Here is a 19432-nt window from a genome sequence, read left to right on the forward strand (position 1 = left end):
TTATACCTAATTGCTCAGAATGCAATGAAATAGATTCCTTGAAGATGTTGTCACTCTGGGTCGTCAGGAACCCCAGCTGTGTGTTGATCCCGTTGGTGGCCTGCCATAGACAGCACAGTTTTAGCTTATCAATTGAAAACCACTCTATATTAGCCTAAATACTGTATGTAGCTAACTGCTGCGCATTTCAGACAACCTACATCCTCAGCTCTTGTTGCTAAATCCAGTGCTGTCAGTCCAGTCATGTTGGCCTCTTCGATGTACTGGACTATGTTGTTGTACACATTGGCTGCATCCAGAGCCTTCTGCACGAATCCGTTGGCATCGCTGCGTTTCAGATCACTAGGTGGAAAGAAACGTACAACAACGTCAAGGTCTAGTTGGAATCTTTGTAAAGCATTAAGGGTGAAGAACATAGCTGTAGTGTTGGCCTGCTTTTAACTGTGATACTACTACTGTACTACTCATTTGTGCTTCAAGTAATGTGGGATTGAGTGTTGATCAGTGTTGAATAATGTTCAGTGGTGGTTTTGTTCTTGAATGTGGTGTGCATTATAATGGAATAAAGTGGATAATCGAGTGTGGTCGTGTGGTCTCCTCACTACTCCAGCTCGCCCGCTTGACTCTGTAGATCATTTGCATGGTCCTGGGCTCTCTGGACCAGGTCTCTGTCTGCCAGGGACAGCGCCTCAGTCTTCTCCTGCAGTAGCTTGCTGGCACCATCGATCGCAGCGTGGTACTCAGTCACGTTCTACACAGATACAGACCCCATTCCAGGACTTAACTAACAAAATTACGTCTGAATGATTCTATTTCCCCACTGACTAAACCAATAGAGAGCCAATTGACTTAAAGGGATACCTTGGGATTTTGGCAATGAAGCCCTATGCTTACCATTAATGTCCAGTCATTATGCTAATGCTAGTTAGCAATTGCGCTAATGGTAGTTAGCAACATTCTTCACGCAGAGACATACAAATGGTATCCACAAGTTCATCTGACTCTGGGGAAGAATACAAAGTGCTTCATTTCCAAAATCCTGAAGTATCCCCTCAAAAGGGGAATTGTATAACCTGTTAAACACTGAGCGGTTGTTTTGGGTCCTGTACAGGGTCTGGCAAATGTTGGTGGGTCATAAGAATGAAGTTCTTACCTTTCTAACAGTACTAAGCATGTGTTTGTAGTACTTATAGTTTTGAAACCGAAATGTACTTTATAAGGGTAGTATACAATATTATGAATCGTTTAGAAAATGCCATCAGAGGGCGTCAGAGTTTGCAGCAGCGTTTTTGATCTCATGCAACTCCAAAAAATGCCCTAATATCATTTTGGGTGTCTGTTAGATTTGTCATGGATTCATACTAGAGGTCAACCGATTAATCGGAATGGCCGATTAATTAGGGCCGATTTCAAGTTGTCATAACAATCGGAAATCGGTATTTTTGGACACCGATTTTGCCTTTTTATTTTTTATTTTTTACACCTGTATTTAACTAGGCAAGTCAGTTAAGAACACATTCTTATTTTCAATGACGGCCTAGGAACGGTGGGTTAACTGCCTTGTTCAGGGACAGAACGACAGATTTTTACCTTGTCAGCTCGGGGATTCAATCTTGCAACCTTATGGTTAACTAGTCCAACGCTCTAAACACCTGCTTTACATTGCACTCCACGAGGAGCCTGCCTGTTACGCAAATGCAGTAAGAAGCCACGGTAAGTTGCTAGCTAGCATTAAACTTATCTTATAAAAAACAATCAATCAATCATAATCACTAGTTAACTACACATGGTTGATGATATTACTAGTTTATCTAGCGTGCCCTGCGTTGCATATAATCGATGCAGTGCACATTCGCGAAACAGGACTGTCGTTGCTCCAATGTGTACCTAAACATAAACATCAATGCCTTTCTTAAAATCAATCCACAAGTATATATTTTTAAACCTGCATATTTAGTTAATATTGCCTGCTAACATGAATTTCTTTTAACTAGGAAAATTGTGTCACTTCTCTTGCAACAGAGTCAGGGTATATGCAGCAGTTTGGGCCGCCTGGCTCGTTGCGAACTGTGTGAAGACTATTTCTTCCTAACAAAGACAGCCAACTTCGCCAAACGGGGGATGATTTAACAAAAGCGCATTTGCGAAAAAAGCACAATCGTTGCACGACTGTACCTAACCATAAACATCAATGCCTTTCTTAAAATCAATACACAGAAGTATATATTTTTAAACCTGCATATTTAGCTAAAAGAAATCCAGGTTAGCAGGCAATATTAACCAGGTAAAATTGTGTCACTTCTCTTGCGTTCATTGCACGCAGAGTCAGGGTATATGCAACAGTTTGGGCCGCCTGGCTCGTTGCGAACTAATTTGCCAGAATTTTACGTAATTATGACATAACATTGAAGGTTGTGCAATGTAACAGGAATATTTAGACTTATGGATGCCACCCGTTAGATAAAATACGGAACAGTTCCGTATTTCACTGAAAGAATAAACGTTTTGTTTTCGATATGATAGTTTCCGGATTCGACCATATTAATGACCTAAGGCTCGTATTTCTGTGTGTTATTATGTTATAATTAAGTCTATGATTTGATAGAGCAGTCTGACTGAGTGGTGGTAGGCAGCAGCAGGCTCGTAAGCATTCATTCAAACAGCACTTTCCTGCGTTTTGCTAGCAGCTCTTCAAATTTGCCAGCATTCAATTTGCCAGCATTGCGCTGTTTATGACTTCAAGCCTATCAACTCCCGAGATTAGGCTGGTGTGAAATGGCTAGCTAGTTAGCGGGGTGCGCGCTAATAGCGTTTCAAACGTCACTCGCTCTGAGACTTGGAGAAGTTGTTCCCCTTGCTCTGCATGAGTAACGCTGCTTCGAGGGTGGCTGTTGTCGATGTGTTCCTGGTTCGAGCCCAGGTAGGAGCGAGGAGAGGGACGGAAGCTATACTGTTACACTGGCAATACTAAAGTGCCTATAAGAACACCCAATAGTCAAAGGTATATGAAATACAAATCGTATAGAGAGAAATAGTCCTATAATTCATATAATAACTATAACCTAAAAATTCTTACCTGGGAATATTGAAGACTCATGTTAAAAGGAACCACCAGCTTTCATATGTTCTCATGTTCTGAGCAAGGAACTTGAAAGTTAGCTTTCTTACATGGCACATATTGCACTTTTACTTTCTTCTCCAACACTTTGTTTTTGCATTATTTAAACCAAATTGAACATGTTTCATTATTTATTTGAGGCTAAATTGATTTTATTGATGTATTAAGTTAAAATAAGTGTTCATTCAGTATTGTTGTAATTGTCATTATTACAAATAAAAAATAAAAAAACGGCCGATTAATCGGTATCGTTTTATTTGGTCCTACAATAATCGGTATCAGTATCGGCGTTGAAAAATCATAATCGGTCGACCTCTACTTCATACTAAGTGCATTGACAATACATGGTACTCTCCCTGTCATGCCATACAGTGCCTTCAGAAAGTATTCACACCCCTTGACTTTTTCCACATTTTGTTGTGTTAAAGCCTGAATTTAAAAGGGATTCCATTTAGATTTTGTGTCACTGGCCTACACACAATACCCCATAATGTCAAAGTGGAATTATGTTTTGAGACATTTTTACAAATTAATAGAAAATTAAAAGTTGAAATGTCTTTAGTCAATAAGTATTCAACCCCTTTGTTATGACAAGCCTAAATGTGTTCAGGCGTAAAAATGTGCATAACAATGTGACTTACATAATAAGTTGCATGGACTCACTCTGTGTGCAATAATAGTGTTTAACCTGGTTTTTGAATACCTCATCTCTGTAACCCACAAATACAATTATCTGTAAGATCCCCCAGCCGAGCAGTGAATTTCAAACACAGATTCAACCACAAAGACCAGGGAGGTTTTCCAATGCCTCGCAAAGAAGGGCACCTAATGGTAGATTTAAAAAAAAGCAGACATTGAATATCCTTTTCAGGAGTGATTAATTACACTTTGGATGGTGTATCGATACACCCAGTCACTACAAAGATACAGGCGTCCTTCCAAACTCAGTTGCCGGAGAGGAGGAAACCGCTCAGGGGTTTCACCATGAGAGCAATGCTGACTTTAAAACCGTTACAGAGTTTACATTGTAGTTACTCCACAATACTAACCTAAATGACAATGTGAAAAGAAGGAAGCCTATACAGAATACACATTTTCTAAAATATGCATCCTGAATAAGGCACTAAAGTAAAACTGTAAAAGATTTGGCAACGAAATTAGCTTTATGTCCTGAATATAAAAGTGTTATGTTTAGGGCAAAATCAACACGACACATCACTGAGTACCACTCTTCATATTTTCAAGCATGGTGGTGGCTGCATCATATTATGGGTATGCGTGTCATCGGCAAGGACTATGGAGTTTTCTTTTGGATAAAAATAAATGGAATAGAGCTAAGCACAGCACAGGCAATCCTAGAGGAAAACCTTATTCAGTCTGCTTTCCAACAGAAACTGGGAGTCCTTTCACCTTTCAGCAGGACAATAACCTAAAACACAAGGCCAAATATACACTGGAGTTGTTTACCAAGACGACATTGAATGTTGCTGAGTAGCCTAGTTACAGTTTTGACTTGAAAATCTTTGGCAAGACTTGAGAATGGCTGTCTAGCAATGATCAACAACTAACTTGAAAGAGCTTAAATAATTTTTTAAATAATAATTTGCTAATACTGTACAATCCAGGTGTGCAAAGCTCTTAGAGACTTACCCAGAAAGACTTACAGCTGTAATTACTGCCAAAGGTGATTCTAACATGTATTTTATGTATTCTATTTTTTTACCCCTTTTTCTCCCCAATTTCGTGATATCCAATTGGTAGTTACAGTCTTGTCCCATCACTGTAACCACCGTACGGACTCGGGAGAGGCGAAGGTCGAGAGCCGTGCGTCCCCCGAAACACGACCCCGCACTGCTTTTTGACACACTGCTCGCTTAACCCGGAAGCCAGCCACACCAACGTGTTGGAGGAAACACCGTACAGCTGGCGACCGAAGTCAGCTTGCATGCGCCCGACCCTCCATAAGGAGTCGCTAGAGCACAATGGGACAAGGACATACCGGCTGGCCAAACCCTCCCCTAACCCGGATGACGCTGTGCCAATTGTTCGCTGCCTCATGGGTCTCCCGGTCACAGCCGGCTGCGACACAGCCTGGGATCGAATCCGGGTCTGTAGTGACACCTCAAGAATTGCAATGCAGTGCCTTAGACCGCTGCGCCACTCGGGAGGCCCCCAAAATGAGATATTTCTGTATTTCATTTTCAATACATTTGAAAACATTTTCTAAAAACATGTCTTCACTTTGTCATTATGGGATAGATGGGTGAGGGAAAAAACAGCTATTTAATCCATTTTGAATTCAGGCTGTAACACAACGAAATGTGGAACAAGTAAAGGGGTATGAATACTTTCTGAAGGTACTGTATTCAAAACATGCACTGAAGCAATCCAATCCATCGTAATTACATGTATAATACAGGTGACCTCATTCAGTGGGTCCAAAATACAAAGCTTTCAGGCATAGGCTAATGGTGACTGTGGTGTGTACAGAAAGAGAACAGGCCTTACCTGCACCAGGAGAACCATCTCAGCAACAGTATTCTCAGTGTCCATGATGAGGTCTTCAGCTGTCTGCAAGGTGTCATTCACAGCTTCGTAGTTCTCCATCAGTATCTGCTGCTTGGCCTGGGAGAGAGAGTGGACAGGACTGGTGACTACTTGAATATTTTCATTTTTGTAGTACAGAGCAAAGGAGGCTGGTGGGAGGAGCTATACGAGGACAGGTTATACATTATGTGTAGTGAGTACAGGTAATGCATGTCTCCCATATGAACCCTCTTATCACAAAGTACATAACTCATAGGAACAATAATATTAAACGTGAAATGAAAATGATGAAAAATGTGTTTTTCCCCAAAGAGGCAAGATAGGGATATTTGTTGACAAAGATATAAGTATAGCACAGTAACATCGTCCTACCCTCATAGTAACCCTGGCTTTGTTTCTGTTGCTAGTGTTGACTAGTGTTGACCAATCTGCTTATGGAAGGAAGAGCCCCAGATTATGGGAGGCCTCCTGTTTGGACAGTGCACCGTTCATGTCATTGGTTTACAGCAGAGTCCCTGATCATGGGGATAACACACACATGCGGCACTGCAGCAGCTGGCTGCTCCAAGCTCCACTGGAGCACAACCACAGTGGGCCCATAATGTCAACCTGGGCATGACAACAGGCCAGTCTGTGTTCTACAAAGAATCACAATCCCTCAGGTTGTCACACCATAATGAATAGGACCAACAGGCCTGTTGTATTGTATTTCGGATCTATAAACAGAACAGACATGCCCCAGACTTAAATAAATGTTAAGGAGCTTTATAGAATGACTGTACACATGATCCCCAATTCAATGTCAAGCAGCTGTAGGTATTTAACTCTAAGGGGCATAGCCTCTTTATATGGGGATACGATTGTGTGGTGCAGTAATGCATCTCCCCCAGTTTGTGCCTCCGAACAATCCAATCCAACAGCTGTTTCTGTGTTACTGTTCTCTACTACTAAATACCACGGGTAATTGAGTTCTCTGGCAGACTTTGGGAACAACAACAATCCCCATACAGATGGAGAGGAATATCTGGTCTATTCCTTGGCAGGAGCAGGACAGTGTTGCTTCCCAGTGATAAAGCCAAGCTGAACTCCTGCAACATTCAGAGGGGAGATAGAGGTAGACTGCACTGAGGCAGAACTCAACAACATCACACTCCCCCAGAGCAGGCTTGAGCTGCACTTATCTTTTTATCAGGGCGTTCTCACAGTGAGCTGTAGTAATAAACCCAAGCGGACGAACACAGAGAGCTGGAAACCAGAGAGCCAGGGAGTCAGGCCAGCAGGCAGTCAGTCAGTCAGGCAGCCAGTAAGGAAGTCAGTCAGAGAGTCAGAGGATCAGGGAGGCTGGGAGTCAGGGAGTCAGCTAGAGACATTTGGGGAGCCAGGACGAGAGCGGCTCCCGGCGGCACGGTTTGGGCCAAGAGGACCCCGGGGTTGTGGGAAGTTACCTCACTCCTCTGGAATTTGACGGTGTTGGCCTTGTTCATGTCCTCCGTCTCCTGGACAGTGTTGGCAGCCTTCTGGAGGATCTCCTGGGCCTCAGAGAGCTTTTTGGTGAAGCGGGAGAGCACCTCCCGTACCGGGGCCACGCGGCCTTCCGTACTGATCAGCTTCTTCTCCAGCTGACGCACGTGTCTAAGGACTGAACGACACACAAATGGGACCACGAATGCAGCCTTTTGTAACACATCATCAAAAATGTGTGTGTGTGCGCATGCACGTGTTTTCCTCACGGTCGTGGGCCTCCGTGGACTCATCGGTGGCGGTGGGCTCTCGTGGGGACAGGTCCAGTTTCTTCATCAATGTCACCATGCCCTCGGCCATGGCCGTCTTCTTTCTGATGACCTCTGGGTCCAGGTCCTGATGGACACTGTAGAGCTCCCAGTCACTGATCATTTCTGTGAGACACAAACATAACAGGGAGCACATGGTGAAGGAAGGCTGGGATATGACTGAGGCCGCGTTACCAGAAGCACCCCACGTAAACTCAAACGCTGATAAATGGATGACAGTAGGAAATACAGCAAAGGTGATTTGGATTTCAACCTTAAGCCAAGGCGCCATTCAAAAGTTATTGAATATCACATATCAACATTTAAAAGCCTTAATAATCACGGGGAGGTGGACAGTACTCAAAGAGGCATAGCAGTGTAGCTTTAGCAGGCCTAAAATTACCTTCAATGAGTACGTTGAGGGCGGTGAGGTTAGTGGTCAGCTCGTCAGCCAGAGTGACGCTTTGTAGTGTGTCTTCATCCACTCGGTCCCCCATGGACTTCACTACACTCTCCTGGCCCACCACAAACACCAGACACATCAATGACATAGTCAAGACAAACACCACAAGAACACACAAATCAATCACACAGTCCGGACACTACCACTACAGCTCAATAAAATAGATTTGATGGCTCTGAGAGATAAGCTAACTGATCTACACTCCCCTACGTATTTATTTGGACAGTGAAGCTAAAACATTCTTCCTGGCTCTATACTCCAGGATTTTGTATTTGAGGTCAAATATTTTTTTCTCAGGCGACAGTACAGTGTCACCTTTTTTTTTGCTAGGGTATTTTCATACATATCTGTTTTACCGTTTAGAAATGAAAGCACTTCATGTATCTAGTCCCCCCATTTGAGGATGTCATAGATATTTGGGGAAATTCCCTTATTAGTGTATTAAAATTGGTCAAAAGTTTAGTGATCGGCCCCATATTCCCAGCATGCAATGACTACGTCAAGCTTGTGACTCTACAAACTTGTTGGATGCATTTACAGTTTGTTTTGGTTGTGTTTCGGGATTAATAGAAATGGTTTTCTGCAGGTGGACTTTATTTCACCTCCAGAGTAATGTAAACAGTGAAAGAGGGAGGAAGAGGAGTGATGAAGGTGTCCTCTTACTGTCTCTGCCAGATGGTTCATGTCTGAGAGTAGAGCAGCACTGGCCTCCTCCAGCTGCCCTGTCTGTGTCCTCATCATAGATGACTTATTCCTCCAGTTCATAAACTGAGTCTGAAAACAAAACGGGAGAAATTAGATACACTTACACAATACTATTACAACACAGTCAATGCATGTGAGAATTGTGTGATGTGCACTGTACGATGGTTGGTGTATTGGTTGGTTAGTTAGTTGGTTGGGTGGTTGTTTGGGTGTTTAGTGTGTGAGATTTGCCAATATCCAGTGGCTTTGTAATAGTTAAACTCCTGAAGTTGAGTTGCTTATTTCTCTTGTTTAAATCAGAATGAACTGATAATATAGGTGTGTATCAACATGATTGAGTCCCGACTATATCAGCGTGAGCAGAAAGAGAGGCTGTACTCTACCTGCAGACGGTGGGCGGTGTAGTTGTAGTACTTGAGCCTGTCGTTGGCTGCAGCCCCAGTGGAGATGTTCAACACACTGACCTTCACCTGGTCCAGCGTCTTATTGGATAGCCTCAGGTCACCAATCAGGTGCCAGATACACTCATCACAACCTGATAGGAGGGAGGAGCCAAATGAGGACAAATGATTTTCTATGTAATTTCCCCAACATCACATCAGTCCAACACAAATAAATAGTTGTTTACGATGAACTGAAATGTCTTTTATTTCTAACCAGGCCCTCTTACTGATGTTGCAGGGGTTGACCATGGCTGCTTCTGGCAAACACTCCCCAGTGTGCATGTCACAGTGCCCGCTAGCACAGTCACATTCTGGATGGAAGAAACAGACACACACATGCACCTCATATAGCTACAGTTGATTACATGTGGAGTTCCTTTGATCAAGTCGAATGCTTTATCAGCTGGACATGTGAGAGTCAGTCTGGGTACCAAAAATATGATGGAACCCATGGTGAGTATTATGTCTGGGAAGGAGTGGTGCTGCACGTGCTGAGTGGTTTGGTACTGGCTCTGAGCTTGTATTGTATATAGCTTCCTCTCTTAGTTCTTATTTCTCATGTTTTGTACTTTCTTATAATTTATACTTTTGAATACTGCGCTGTTGGGTAGGGCTTGCAAGTGAAAGATGCAACATGCCGAAATCGCTCCGCCATTGCCTGGATGCTAAAATTCTAAAAGTTCGGCCTAATTTCAGTTTATGTGACAAAACAATCTATGCAAAGTGTAGAGAATCATTGTACCATCTAGACCACTGTGGAATAACTTTTCAATAGCCAAAAATATTGTATTTTCAGCTGTTTGAAGCTGGTGTACAAAAACGAAGGTGAAAGACGCAAAAACGAAAGTTAAGAATGGGAAGCATAGAAATAGCGTAATATATCTACCGCTTCTTAGACTTGCTTTCAATGAGAATGACAGATCTACAACTCCCATTTCTATGTGAATTTGGTTGGGTCGCCCAAAAGTTACATTGCAGCTTTAAGCATTTCACTGTACTTGTGCATGTGACAAATAAAACTTGAACTTAGTTCCCTGGTTCTCTATAATGTGGCTGTGGGATGATTTTGGCAGCTGGCCAGATCAATTGGGGCTGGGTGGTGATGTCAGAGGAAAGTCGGATGCTAGCTGCAGTCTGTCCTTGTGGTCGTGTACAGATGTGTACAGCTGGCCCCGGGACTGCAGATTGCAGCAGATGCCTGCCTGACATCATGTATGAGTGGGTGTGGGAACAGTGGACTGGCTAGTTAGCTGCAGTAAAAACTCTGGGGAAAACAACATCGGTTCCCAATGTTTCACCAAACTGGTCTGGGTTGTTTATGTTTTTGAGTGTGTGAAACTCAGAGAGAGTGATTTTTTGACATGTATGACAGACACTAGCTTTTGATTCCATCATTTCCTGCATGTTGGTGATTGAGACGGGAGTAGGGTCACACATGACTTACTCTGGCACCCTGAGGGGCCGTAGTTCCAGTGGTCTGGGAGGCAGCGCTCGCAGTATCGGCCTCCGGCCCCTGGCTGGCACTGGCAGCTGTGGGTCAGAGGGTGACAAGTAGGCCGGAGACCGGCAGCCCCACAGTCACACCTCCGGCAGCCCTGGCAACTGTTGAAACCTGTGTGACCCTCCTAAAGCACATTATAGACACAAGCCTTATAGTTCGTTTTGCTTGTTGTTGTTGTTCATGCTGTTGTTAACTACATGTTCACAGTAGCCTAAATGATTTTGTCTGCTCTCTTCTGCACCTGCTTTGCTTAGTTATCAGGAAAGACGGTGTGAATGTGTGTCCACATGGTTGTACGGCTCGCCTTGATAAGGCCCTTGAGTGACTCACCTCACATCGGTCACAGAGTCGGCCGGTGACACCAGGCTTACAGTGACACGTCCCGGTCCTGTCGTCACACGAACCTGTCCCGCACTTGCTGCACTCACACGCTGTAACGCACGACACACTCATAGTTAATACAGCGCGGGTCACAGAAGCATGACATGGTCACAATGGAAAAGGTTATTTTTGTCCTTGCGGAGGACAATACAAATGCTAATCCTGCAACAGATTGACAAGGAGTTTCCCATGTCCATTAGTATTCTATGACGTTTTCTACAAGTGACCAGAAGATCGACTCTATTGTCTCGTAGAGTTACTAGAGCTTGACTTTCCGTGATGCTATTCTTCCACCGATGTGCACATGCCACAAGGTTATCTTTGTTGTACTGCACTGTCTCTGAGGCATGGAGGCATTAGAGCATGGCAGCCTGCCAAACTATGTAAACACACAAAATAGACTTTGTTTCACATAGAGCTTTGTAATTGGCGTATGTCTATAACACCCATTATGAGCAACACAAGGGGGGATTGTTAGAGCTCTATTGAAGACAAAGCCATAGTAACCCTTTAAGACGAAGAGCAAGGTAAAAGCAGGGTTCAAATACAAAGTTAAGCATATTACTGCTCATGAACATATCTTCACCCTCCAGACAAGTGGGCATTATCTTTAGACGTATAAAAATCTATTTTGTTCTCTATGTTTTTCCATGGGTAGTCTTCATTGACAGTAGGGCTGACTTATATTAGTGGAGCAAAGGCCTTAGAGTAAGTCGTGTTTAATAGTACTCTTGACAAGTTGGCACGCACCTCTGCAGTTCTTGGCACTGATGGCATCACCGTAGAAACCCGGGGCACACCGTTCACAGTTGGCTCCAGCCGTGTCCCCCCAGCAGTTCTGACAGAAGCCGGTCACGTTGTGGCATTCATTGAAGATGTGGTTGGGGTCCGAGTTACCGTTACAGTCACACCTCTTACAGGAGTCACCAATCACCATGGGGTTGCCATAGAAACCCGGAGCACATCTGGGTGAGGAAGATGCAAGGCGATTGCCAATAATTGTTTGACTTAGGATGTCTTAATCACTTATACTGAAACATCATTGTTATTTGAAAGCATTTCCAAATATTTTCCTTTCAGGTTCAGAAAAATTGGCCCATATTCAAAATGTAGAAATAGGTGGAAATGCAAGAGTTTCATTTGTGGCTACTTGAGCTGATTTAATGTTATGAGTGTAATTGCTCCCATGGTGGAGTTGCAGTAACTCATGGTTGTGGCCAAGCCAAGTCCCTGTCAGCACTGACCTCTCACAGTAATGTCCAGCATAGCCCTCTTGGCACTTGCACCGTAGGATGTTACTGCTTCTGTCACAGTGCTGTGCAAAGCTGGCCAGACACACAGGGGAAAGAATGTTAGTCAGTGAGCTCTGCCCGCCAACACACAGCCCACTGGGCACAGACGTCATTTGAAAGTCTAGTTCCCGATTTACATTTGGTTGAGACGTCTACTAACGTGAATTAAACATGAAATCAACACAAAATGGCACCATGTCATTGGATTTAGATTACAACTTGGGTGAGAGGAAGACGAAATTCCTTTACGTGGATGACTTTTGGCAAATTCAATCCGTTTTTTTCACGCTGATTCAACGTCATCAGATTTGTATAAATGTTTTTTTATGACGTGGAAACAACGTTGATTCAACCAGTTGCCCAGCGGGAGGCTTCTCCCTGCAGGGCCGACACAACAGTAGGGTCTGGCGGTACGGGCGCTGTGGCTTACTTGTTGGAGGGGATCGAGAGGGGACAGGCGCACGGCCGGCAGGAGTGTTGTCCGTATGTGTTGACGTCAGGCATGTATCCATCTTCACAGATCTCACAGAAATCCCCAGTGGTGTGGTCCTGACATGACTGTATGGTAGGGGAGAGTGGGGTATGTTGAGCCAAAGGGGTAAGTTGAGCTACCCTTGTTTCTAGGAAACCATACACAAAGTTCATAATTTGACCAAATATTTAGGAAGGGGCTATCCTTTCATGGAGCCTGTGAAGGAAAAAACCACATATAAAAGTGGTAAGTAAGTTAGGTCCCAAAGATTTTATTTTCACCAAGTCAAAGAAATGTATTTGTGTTAGAGGTTTGATGATGCTTGTATCTAAACCAAAGTAGATCATTTTAAGATTGTTCTATACATTAGTTCTCTATAAGCTTCATATAAGGTCCTAAACCTAGCATGAAAGGGCATCCTTGTGGCTGTGTGGGCTAATATAGTCAAAATGTTTGCCTTGGGGTAAGTTGAGCCAATGGTTGAGCAAATGGAACTGTTTTCTTCCCAGGTGTAATGCAAGGCATTATCGCTACATTTTCAAAACTGTAATGTTTACATGAATTCTGATTATTTCCAGGGATACGCATCACCCTAAAATATATGTAGATATCTTTGTGAGAAAGAATACTATATTTCCCTTGACGGAGTGATATTGAATATATATATATTTAAAAAACTCTACCCAAAAGAGTGTAATCTAGTTGAAATCTATTACTGATATAATAGTAGATTGTAATCTAAAGATTATAATCTATTACACCATAGTGTAATAATGATTAATCAAGAGGATGTAATACATGGGGAAATACTTACTATACAAATGCCGGTGATCTCCTCACAGGCTTCTGAATGGCCTTTGCAGTTACATGGTAGGCATTTGTTCTGGTTACTGAGGAAATATCCTTTTGCACACACCTAAGAGAGGGAACATGAGGGAGATTTTTGTTAACGGAGTACAACCTCAGTTTCCCACAAATACAAATTTGCCCCTGAACCTGATCTGTCTAAAATGAACCAGTTCAATGGCTGCAGAATAAGAAACACATTGACCAGAGAGCAGCTGGGTTCCTGACGTTAATGCCAAGTTGCTAACGAGGCACTCTATCATTCAACAGCAATTTCAGAAAGTAGAGCACCTGGAATCGTTTTGGCCAGACTGGCTTAGGTTGTCTGTCATCAATGTGATACAACGTTCCACTGTTTTCCCACAACATCTCTTATCAAACACACTCGCATTCCTTCATGGGAGAAGATGCTCTCTTATTCAGCTACTGTAAGATGTGAAAGTTAAGCACAGTACTTGATCAGGGGAAAAAGTATTACATACTCGATACTGCTCTGTAATATATTTACAGAACGTCAGTTACACAAAACATTTGTGCCAAATTCCCTCTGCCACTTTCTATGCCACTGGTAGTGCTGTGGATTAAAGTGCAGGGATGTGGGAATGACAGTCCCAGCTCCGACACCTCTAGAGTTTCTCCCTCACACGGCCTACACGGAATTTATGAGACAGTACTTTTAGTCATCCCACGTCTAGTACATGTAAATCCACTTAGAGGCGGTTTCCTGCTGCAGTGTGATGTCAGAGTTCAGTAACCCCTCTCCCCACCCCTTCCTCCCCCCACACACATCACTTTGATCTTCAGTCACCCCATTCAAAGAGCGCACTGATCATACAATACCACTCTGTTCATATCGGCCTACTGTAAGAATGCCAAGTTTGCCCCCTTGTTCCATCCAGAGTGGCTGGGACAAATACATCATACATTCCAGTGATACTGTATGCTCCCAGTTGTGATGCATATTTTCCCTTGATTTATTCGTGAGCAGGCCGTGAGACAAAGAAATGCCTCTCCAGTGCACTAATGTGGAACATCCTGTGAACAGCAGTGCTTTCATGACCAGGGCAGATTTTTCCCTGTAGCCCCTCCCTTCCTGTGGCTTTCCTGACCTATAGTACACAAAGTAAATAAGAACAGACTTATACATCATATTGTTACGATGTTATATGATGTCCTGGTTATAGTTCAATCAATTCTACTGACCTTGTGCACGCACACATACAGTATGTTTGCATGACAATTGATGACATACTTTTTATTTAACCTTTTATTTAACTATTAACACATACTAAAGAGTAGATGTTAGAGGCCAGACATAATGTAAAATGATCTGACTGGGTACTGGGACGATAAGCAGTCTAGAGATCCATATCACAGATGAGGCCATTGGACATGGGTTCTAAGTCCACCACAGAATGTTAGTCCACCGGTTTTAGCGGTGGCTGACAGTGCTGAAGAATGAGCCTTCGTTGCTAATGACTGGATTTAGATTGATTAGCTGTGTGACACCCTGTGACGGGTCAAACAGCTGGACGATGCATACACAACCAGACCCATGGGACAAGAGGTTCCTGGGAAAGATGGAGCAGAATCAGCAGATGGTTTAGTGTGGGATAGTCTGTGTCCCAAATGGCAACCGATTCCCTACACAGTGCACTACTTTTGACCACCAAGGCCAATACAGTAGGGTTCTGGTCAAAAGTAGTGCACTATATAGGGAATAGTGTGCCATTTAGGACTCAAGTGTATATACAACCCAGTAGCCTTTACACCACGTCATATCTAATTACATTATTTCCTGTTCGTATTAATGCTTTCATTCAAATGTAATTTAGTTTCGGATCCCCTTTCATTCAAAAACCAAGCCCAAACTTTGGGTGATATTTCCCCTGGGCATAGGGAGTAATCCTGAGATACTGAAAATGAACCCCTCAATAAGAATTCACAGCATGGTGAATGCTCTAATCCGCTCCTAAATGGCACGAACATTGAAATAATGGACATCTGTAGCCTTCTGGTCCACTATGAATGTCCTCTGTAATGTGAGCAATTTCGGAACTTCTTCTCTGTGTGCCCACTACCGTAGAGAACAAAGATTGTCATTCACCATGCGGTATAGCCTTTCTGTGTTTCATATGTAGCAGCATGTTCCAAAGACTATGTCACTGGGTTCCACTTCTAACAGGACTGAACATTGTTAAATGGTATGCGTTTATCACTAGCTGTTCATATCATGTGTTCAGAAGTGCTGGAGGAGGCCTATGTTATTAGATTCACAAGATTGACCATGAGTCTGCCTCTGGGACAGCGCTGAATAAATACAGTGGGTTTTAGCTCAGGCAAAAAAAAAAAAAAGAATTGGTTTCAAACAGGAATTCAGTCCAAAATCTACATCTCTTCAGGTCTGAGGCTGTGGGACTGTGTGGCTGTGAAATCCCGCTCTCTTTGCAATGGGAACAACAAACCATATGCCTCCCTGATTCCACTCCTCACAATAAGGGGCAGATAGCTTATTGACTTTGGCCCTGGTGAAGGCTTCGGTCCCTGGCTTAGTGGTTAACTCCTCGGAAGACACTGGGGGGAAAAGGGCCTGGTTAGGTCATGTGAATTTCCTCATAGTCCAAAAACAGAGCAGAGACGATATGTCTGCAGTGGAGAGGCCTCATTCTCCTCATGGGACAATGGTATTCGAATGCTCACAGAACAAGTAAACAATCTTCACATTTCACAAGAGGCGGAAGATCGTTCAATTCTCAATTGAAACACTATGGGGGGTCTGCTCCCTGCCCCTCCCCCACACAAATCTAGCTATTCAATTCATTGTTCTTACATTAGTCTAGTTTTGGACACCATTGTTTTGCCTGTGTCCCCCTGAGATAGAAGAAGGCACCTTTAAGCTCGATGCCCATTATAGGGGTCCCTATTGTCCCCACAAACAGGAAATACCAGCCTGTACCCAGTCTACCCACTATAAATACATCAACAGCATGTCACGTATTGTTTTTCATGCTCTTTCTGCCTGCTGTGTTCACTCTACGTGTGTTGCTCAACACTTGGCAGCTGGTTTCCATTAGGGCCCTATTGGGGGGCCAGCGGGTGCCAGTGGAGAATGGCACGGCCCTCATCGAGATCTCGGCTGGAGCTCCTCCGCTAACAGCCCGACCCCAGGCGGAACACAGAGAGGGTTGAGACGCAGCACTGAGTGGCCAGAGTGCGGCCATAGAGATATAGATCCACACAGCAAGATCCTCTCACACCCAAACCACCCCAGCACTTCACAAATGTCTACGGAGCACACTGTCTAACTCACAAACCTGCCTGTCTTACAGTGGCTCTCAAATCTAAACCTGTTAGGGTTTAGCTACAGAGGCATTCAGCACAAGTCTTTGACATGACACAGTCCAAAGGATAGGACTCTTTCCACAGTCGTGGAAAAGTTTGTAACAACAACAGGCCCTCTATATTTAGCTGTGATAAGGCACTGGAAGCCTGCTATGCATCCTGTACCAGCCAAGCAGAGGAAAAAACTAAAAGTCTGGTCTTACTTTTACCACCGAAAGCTGTTCCAAATCTAAACCGTTGGGAGCCGCTGGGCAGACGATCCCTGAGAGGATGATGGAGAAAAGAAGGCAGAGGCATGGCAGAGCTCTAGTAGCAGACATGTCTGTGTGTTAGTCCAGTGGAGCACTGCTCCCTCTCTGTCTCTCCCTGTCCCGTCTGTAGTGAAGTCTCTTTGGGACATAGGCAGCTCTTTCCCTGCTCCACTGCACCCGTTGGTTTCACTTTTCCACTGGTCCGACCTCCAGATGCGGTGCCTGCGCCAGCCCAGTCCCAAGTCCTGTAAACTGTGTGGACTTCCTCCTCTCCCTCCTCCCTCTCTCCTCTCGAACTCCCCCCTACGCCTCCCCCAGCGGACCTGCCTCTCCCCAGAGCCTGAGCTTAAATCACATACATATGGGAAGTCTGGAGAGAGTGGGAGAGATGGGGGGAGAGAGAGAGTGGGATAGGAGATAGTCGAATTGAGAGGGGAGAGAGAGAGAGGGGGGAGAGCGAGAGGGAGGGAGAGAGAGAGAGGGGGAGAGGGAGGGGGAGAGAGAGGGAGAAAGAGAGAGAGATGAGATGAGATGAGAGAGATGAGAGAGGGGGGAGAGAGCAATAGAGAGTTCACTAGACTAGTGTGTATGTCCAGCAGGCAGGCAGACAGACAGTGTAGTGTAGACATCCAGACGGCATATCTACCGCTGACTGTCAGAGTCACATTGAGTGTTGTCTGGCAGCAGTCGCCTCCGTTTGCAGGGTCCGTGTGTGGCACCCTTTCACCTTGGGGGCCTGAGCAGCAGACACAACCCCCAAACCCCCTCAGACCCCTATCCCTTCCCCCTTTGCTCCACTCGTCCAGGAAGAGAGGGCAGCCGGAATAAGCCTCAGCACTCTTGTCTGTAGTACAGGCTGAAGGAAAACCAGCTGCCCTCCCACCCCTTCTCCTCCACCCCTCTCCCTTGCCGGCACCGCCTCTATGTTTGTTTACCCAGGTCAGACCGCCAAAGAAGGTGATTCATTTATGAAAAATGTGTAAGGGTCAGGATGCTTCCACACACCAGGAAGAGGCCGCTAACGGACTGACTGACTGCTACTTTCAGTCACAAAGGAAGTATTGTTCTGTGTATCTGTTTTTATGTGTATGGGCATTTTCAATGCAGGAACTCAAGACTATAAAGAGACATGTCATGCTGGACATTAGATTGTGACAGGTGTGATTTTGTTCTCGCTTCATGTCTCTGCCTACAAAGAGCGTGTTGTAAGCCGTTCCAAACGCGGCTGAGTTGTGCCATTGGTCCTGACTGAACCATGTGGAAGTTATATGTCTCAGATGACCAATAAACAGGTTGTCAAATTCCATTGATGCATGTTAGGGATGTTCCTTCCGCGCAAGAGCAAAACAACCCCACAACAACATGGCAGTTAACCACGTCCACTTGAATGAGACACATCAAAGGAGAGCAAACCCCAACCTTTATAATATGCATAGGGTTTCTCTCTCACACACACAGACACAGCACACACACTGCCTTATGTAAGGTTTGTGAGAGGCAGAGAGCTCATAATATGTTATTATAACCAAAAGCAGCAATTCAGCGTTCTGAAACCCACAAGCTCTCAGCAAGGTTTGTCTAAACTCAGTGAGCCCCATGTAAACAAACGTCTCTGGCTGCATGTTGAAGAGGCTGTTGAGGAGACTGTGAGTCTCCTCTTGGTCCCCGAGAGTCCCTCCCCCGTTTGCCCTATTGCACATTGGTATTCTCAGCAGAGGGTCTAAACACAGGGGGAGATCACTCACAGGGCATCATCGCCTTCTGGAATAATCTGTGGGCTTCACAGAGGTTCACTCCTTCATGGGTAAATCAGTCTGTGGTGGTCTACACTGCCCCATTCAGCCCACTGAGCCCAGGAGTCACAGCAAGGCCATCAATCTGATGAAAAGCTTGGAATGAGGCTCCCTGCCCCTCCTCGCCCACTGAATACTACAACAGTCATGACGCTGCTGCGCTCTGATCAAAAGACTGAAAGAGATCTGATGCATGGTGCTGCCACCACCTGAGACACTCAGTTCTGCATTGTTCATTGGTGTTTAGTGATGTTGTTCTGCGTGCCCTACTGCTTTGAAAGGATCCGTTCACTGCTCTGAATAATAAGGAGATGAATTAGAGGCTACTGCCAGCACATTATCTAGGTGTTTTGACAGAGACAGATGCTATCTAACCCCAATCTCCCATTTATCGAACATTTTGGCCTATCTAACCTTCAGTATGGGCTGAGAATGTCATGGTACTATATGGAGAGGGAGTCTTTACTGCTGCACATGAGTGCGTGGTTGATTAAAGTGAAGAAGCGTTT

At 44.4% G+C, this 19432-nt stretch overlaps 1 protein-coding gene across 1 annotated transcript in view; it reads right to left on the reverse strand.

Moving 5' to 3' along the window:
• The window catches only part of LOC139583053 (laminin subunit alpha-4-like), a 31339-nt gene extending 13842 nt beyond the window's left edge, over positions 1–17497 (reverse strand). The window contains exons 1-17 of the mRNA XM_071413758.1: positions 17083–17497; positions 13506–13607; positions 12650–12777; positions 12172–12252; positions 11678–11892; positions 10877–10977; positions 10490–10670; positions 9273–9356; positions 8986–9137; positions 8561–8671; positions 7838–7949; positions 7396–7560; positions 7111–7304; positions 5627–5743; positions 603–751; positions 201–342; positions 7–100 (exon numbers count right to left, since the gene is read on the reverse strand). Of these exons, the coding sequence (XP_071269859.1) occupies positions 7–100; positions 201–342; positions 603–751; positions 5627–5743; positions 7111–7304; positions 7396–7560; positions 7838–7949; positions 8561–8671; positions 8986–9137; positions 9273–9356; positions 10490–10670; positions 10877–10977; positions 11678–11892; positions 12172–12252; positions 12650–12777; positions 13506–13607; positions 17083–17199 (2245 nt within the window). The 5' untranslated portion in view covers positions 17200–17497. The remainder of the gene's footprint in view (positions 1–6; positions 101–200; positions 343–602; positions 752–5626; positions 5744–7110; positions 7305–7395; positions 7561–7837; positions 7950–8560; positions 8672–8985; positions 9138–9272; positions 9357–10489; positions 10671–10876; positions 10978–11677; positions 11893–12171; positions 12253–12649; positions 12778–13505; positions 13608–17082) is intronic.
• Between the last annotated feature and the right edge of the window lie 1935 nt (positions 17498–19432).

Source organism: Salvelinus alpinus, chromosome 8 (genome assembly GCF_045679555.1).
Source record: "Salvelinus alpinus chromosome 8, SLU_Salpinus.1, whole genome shotgun sequence".
In the NCBI taxonomy this organism is placed as follows: domain Eukaryota; kingdom Metazoa; phylum Chordata; class Actinopteri; order Salmoniformes; family Salmonidae; genus Salvelinus; species Salvelinus alpinus.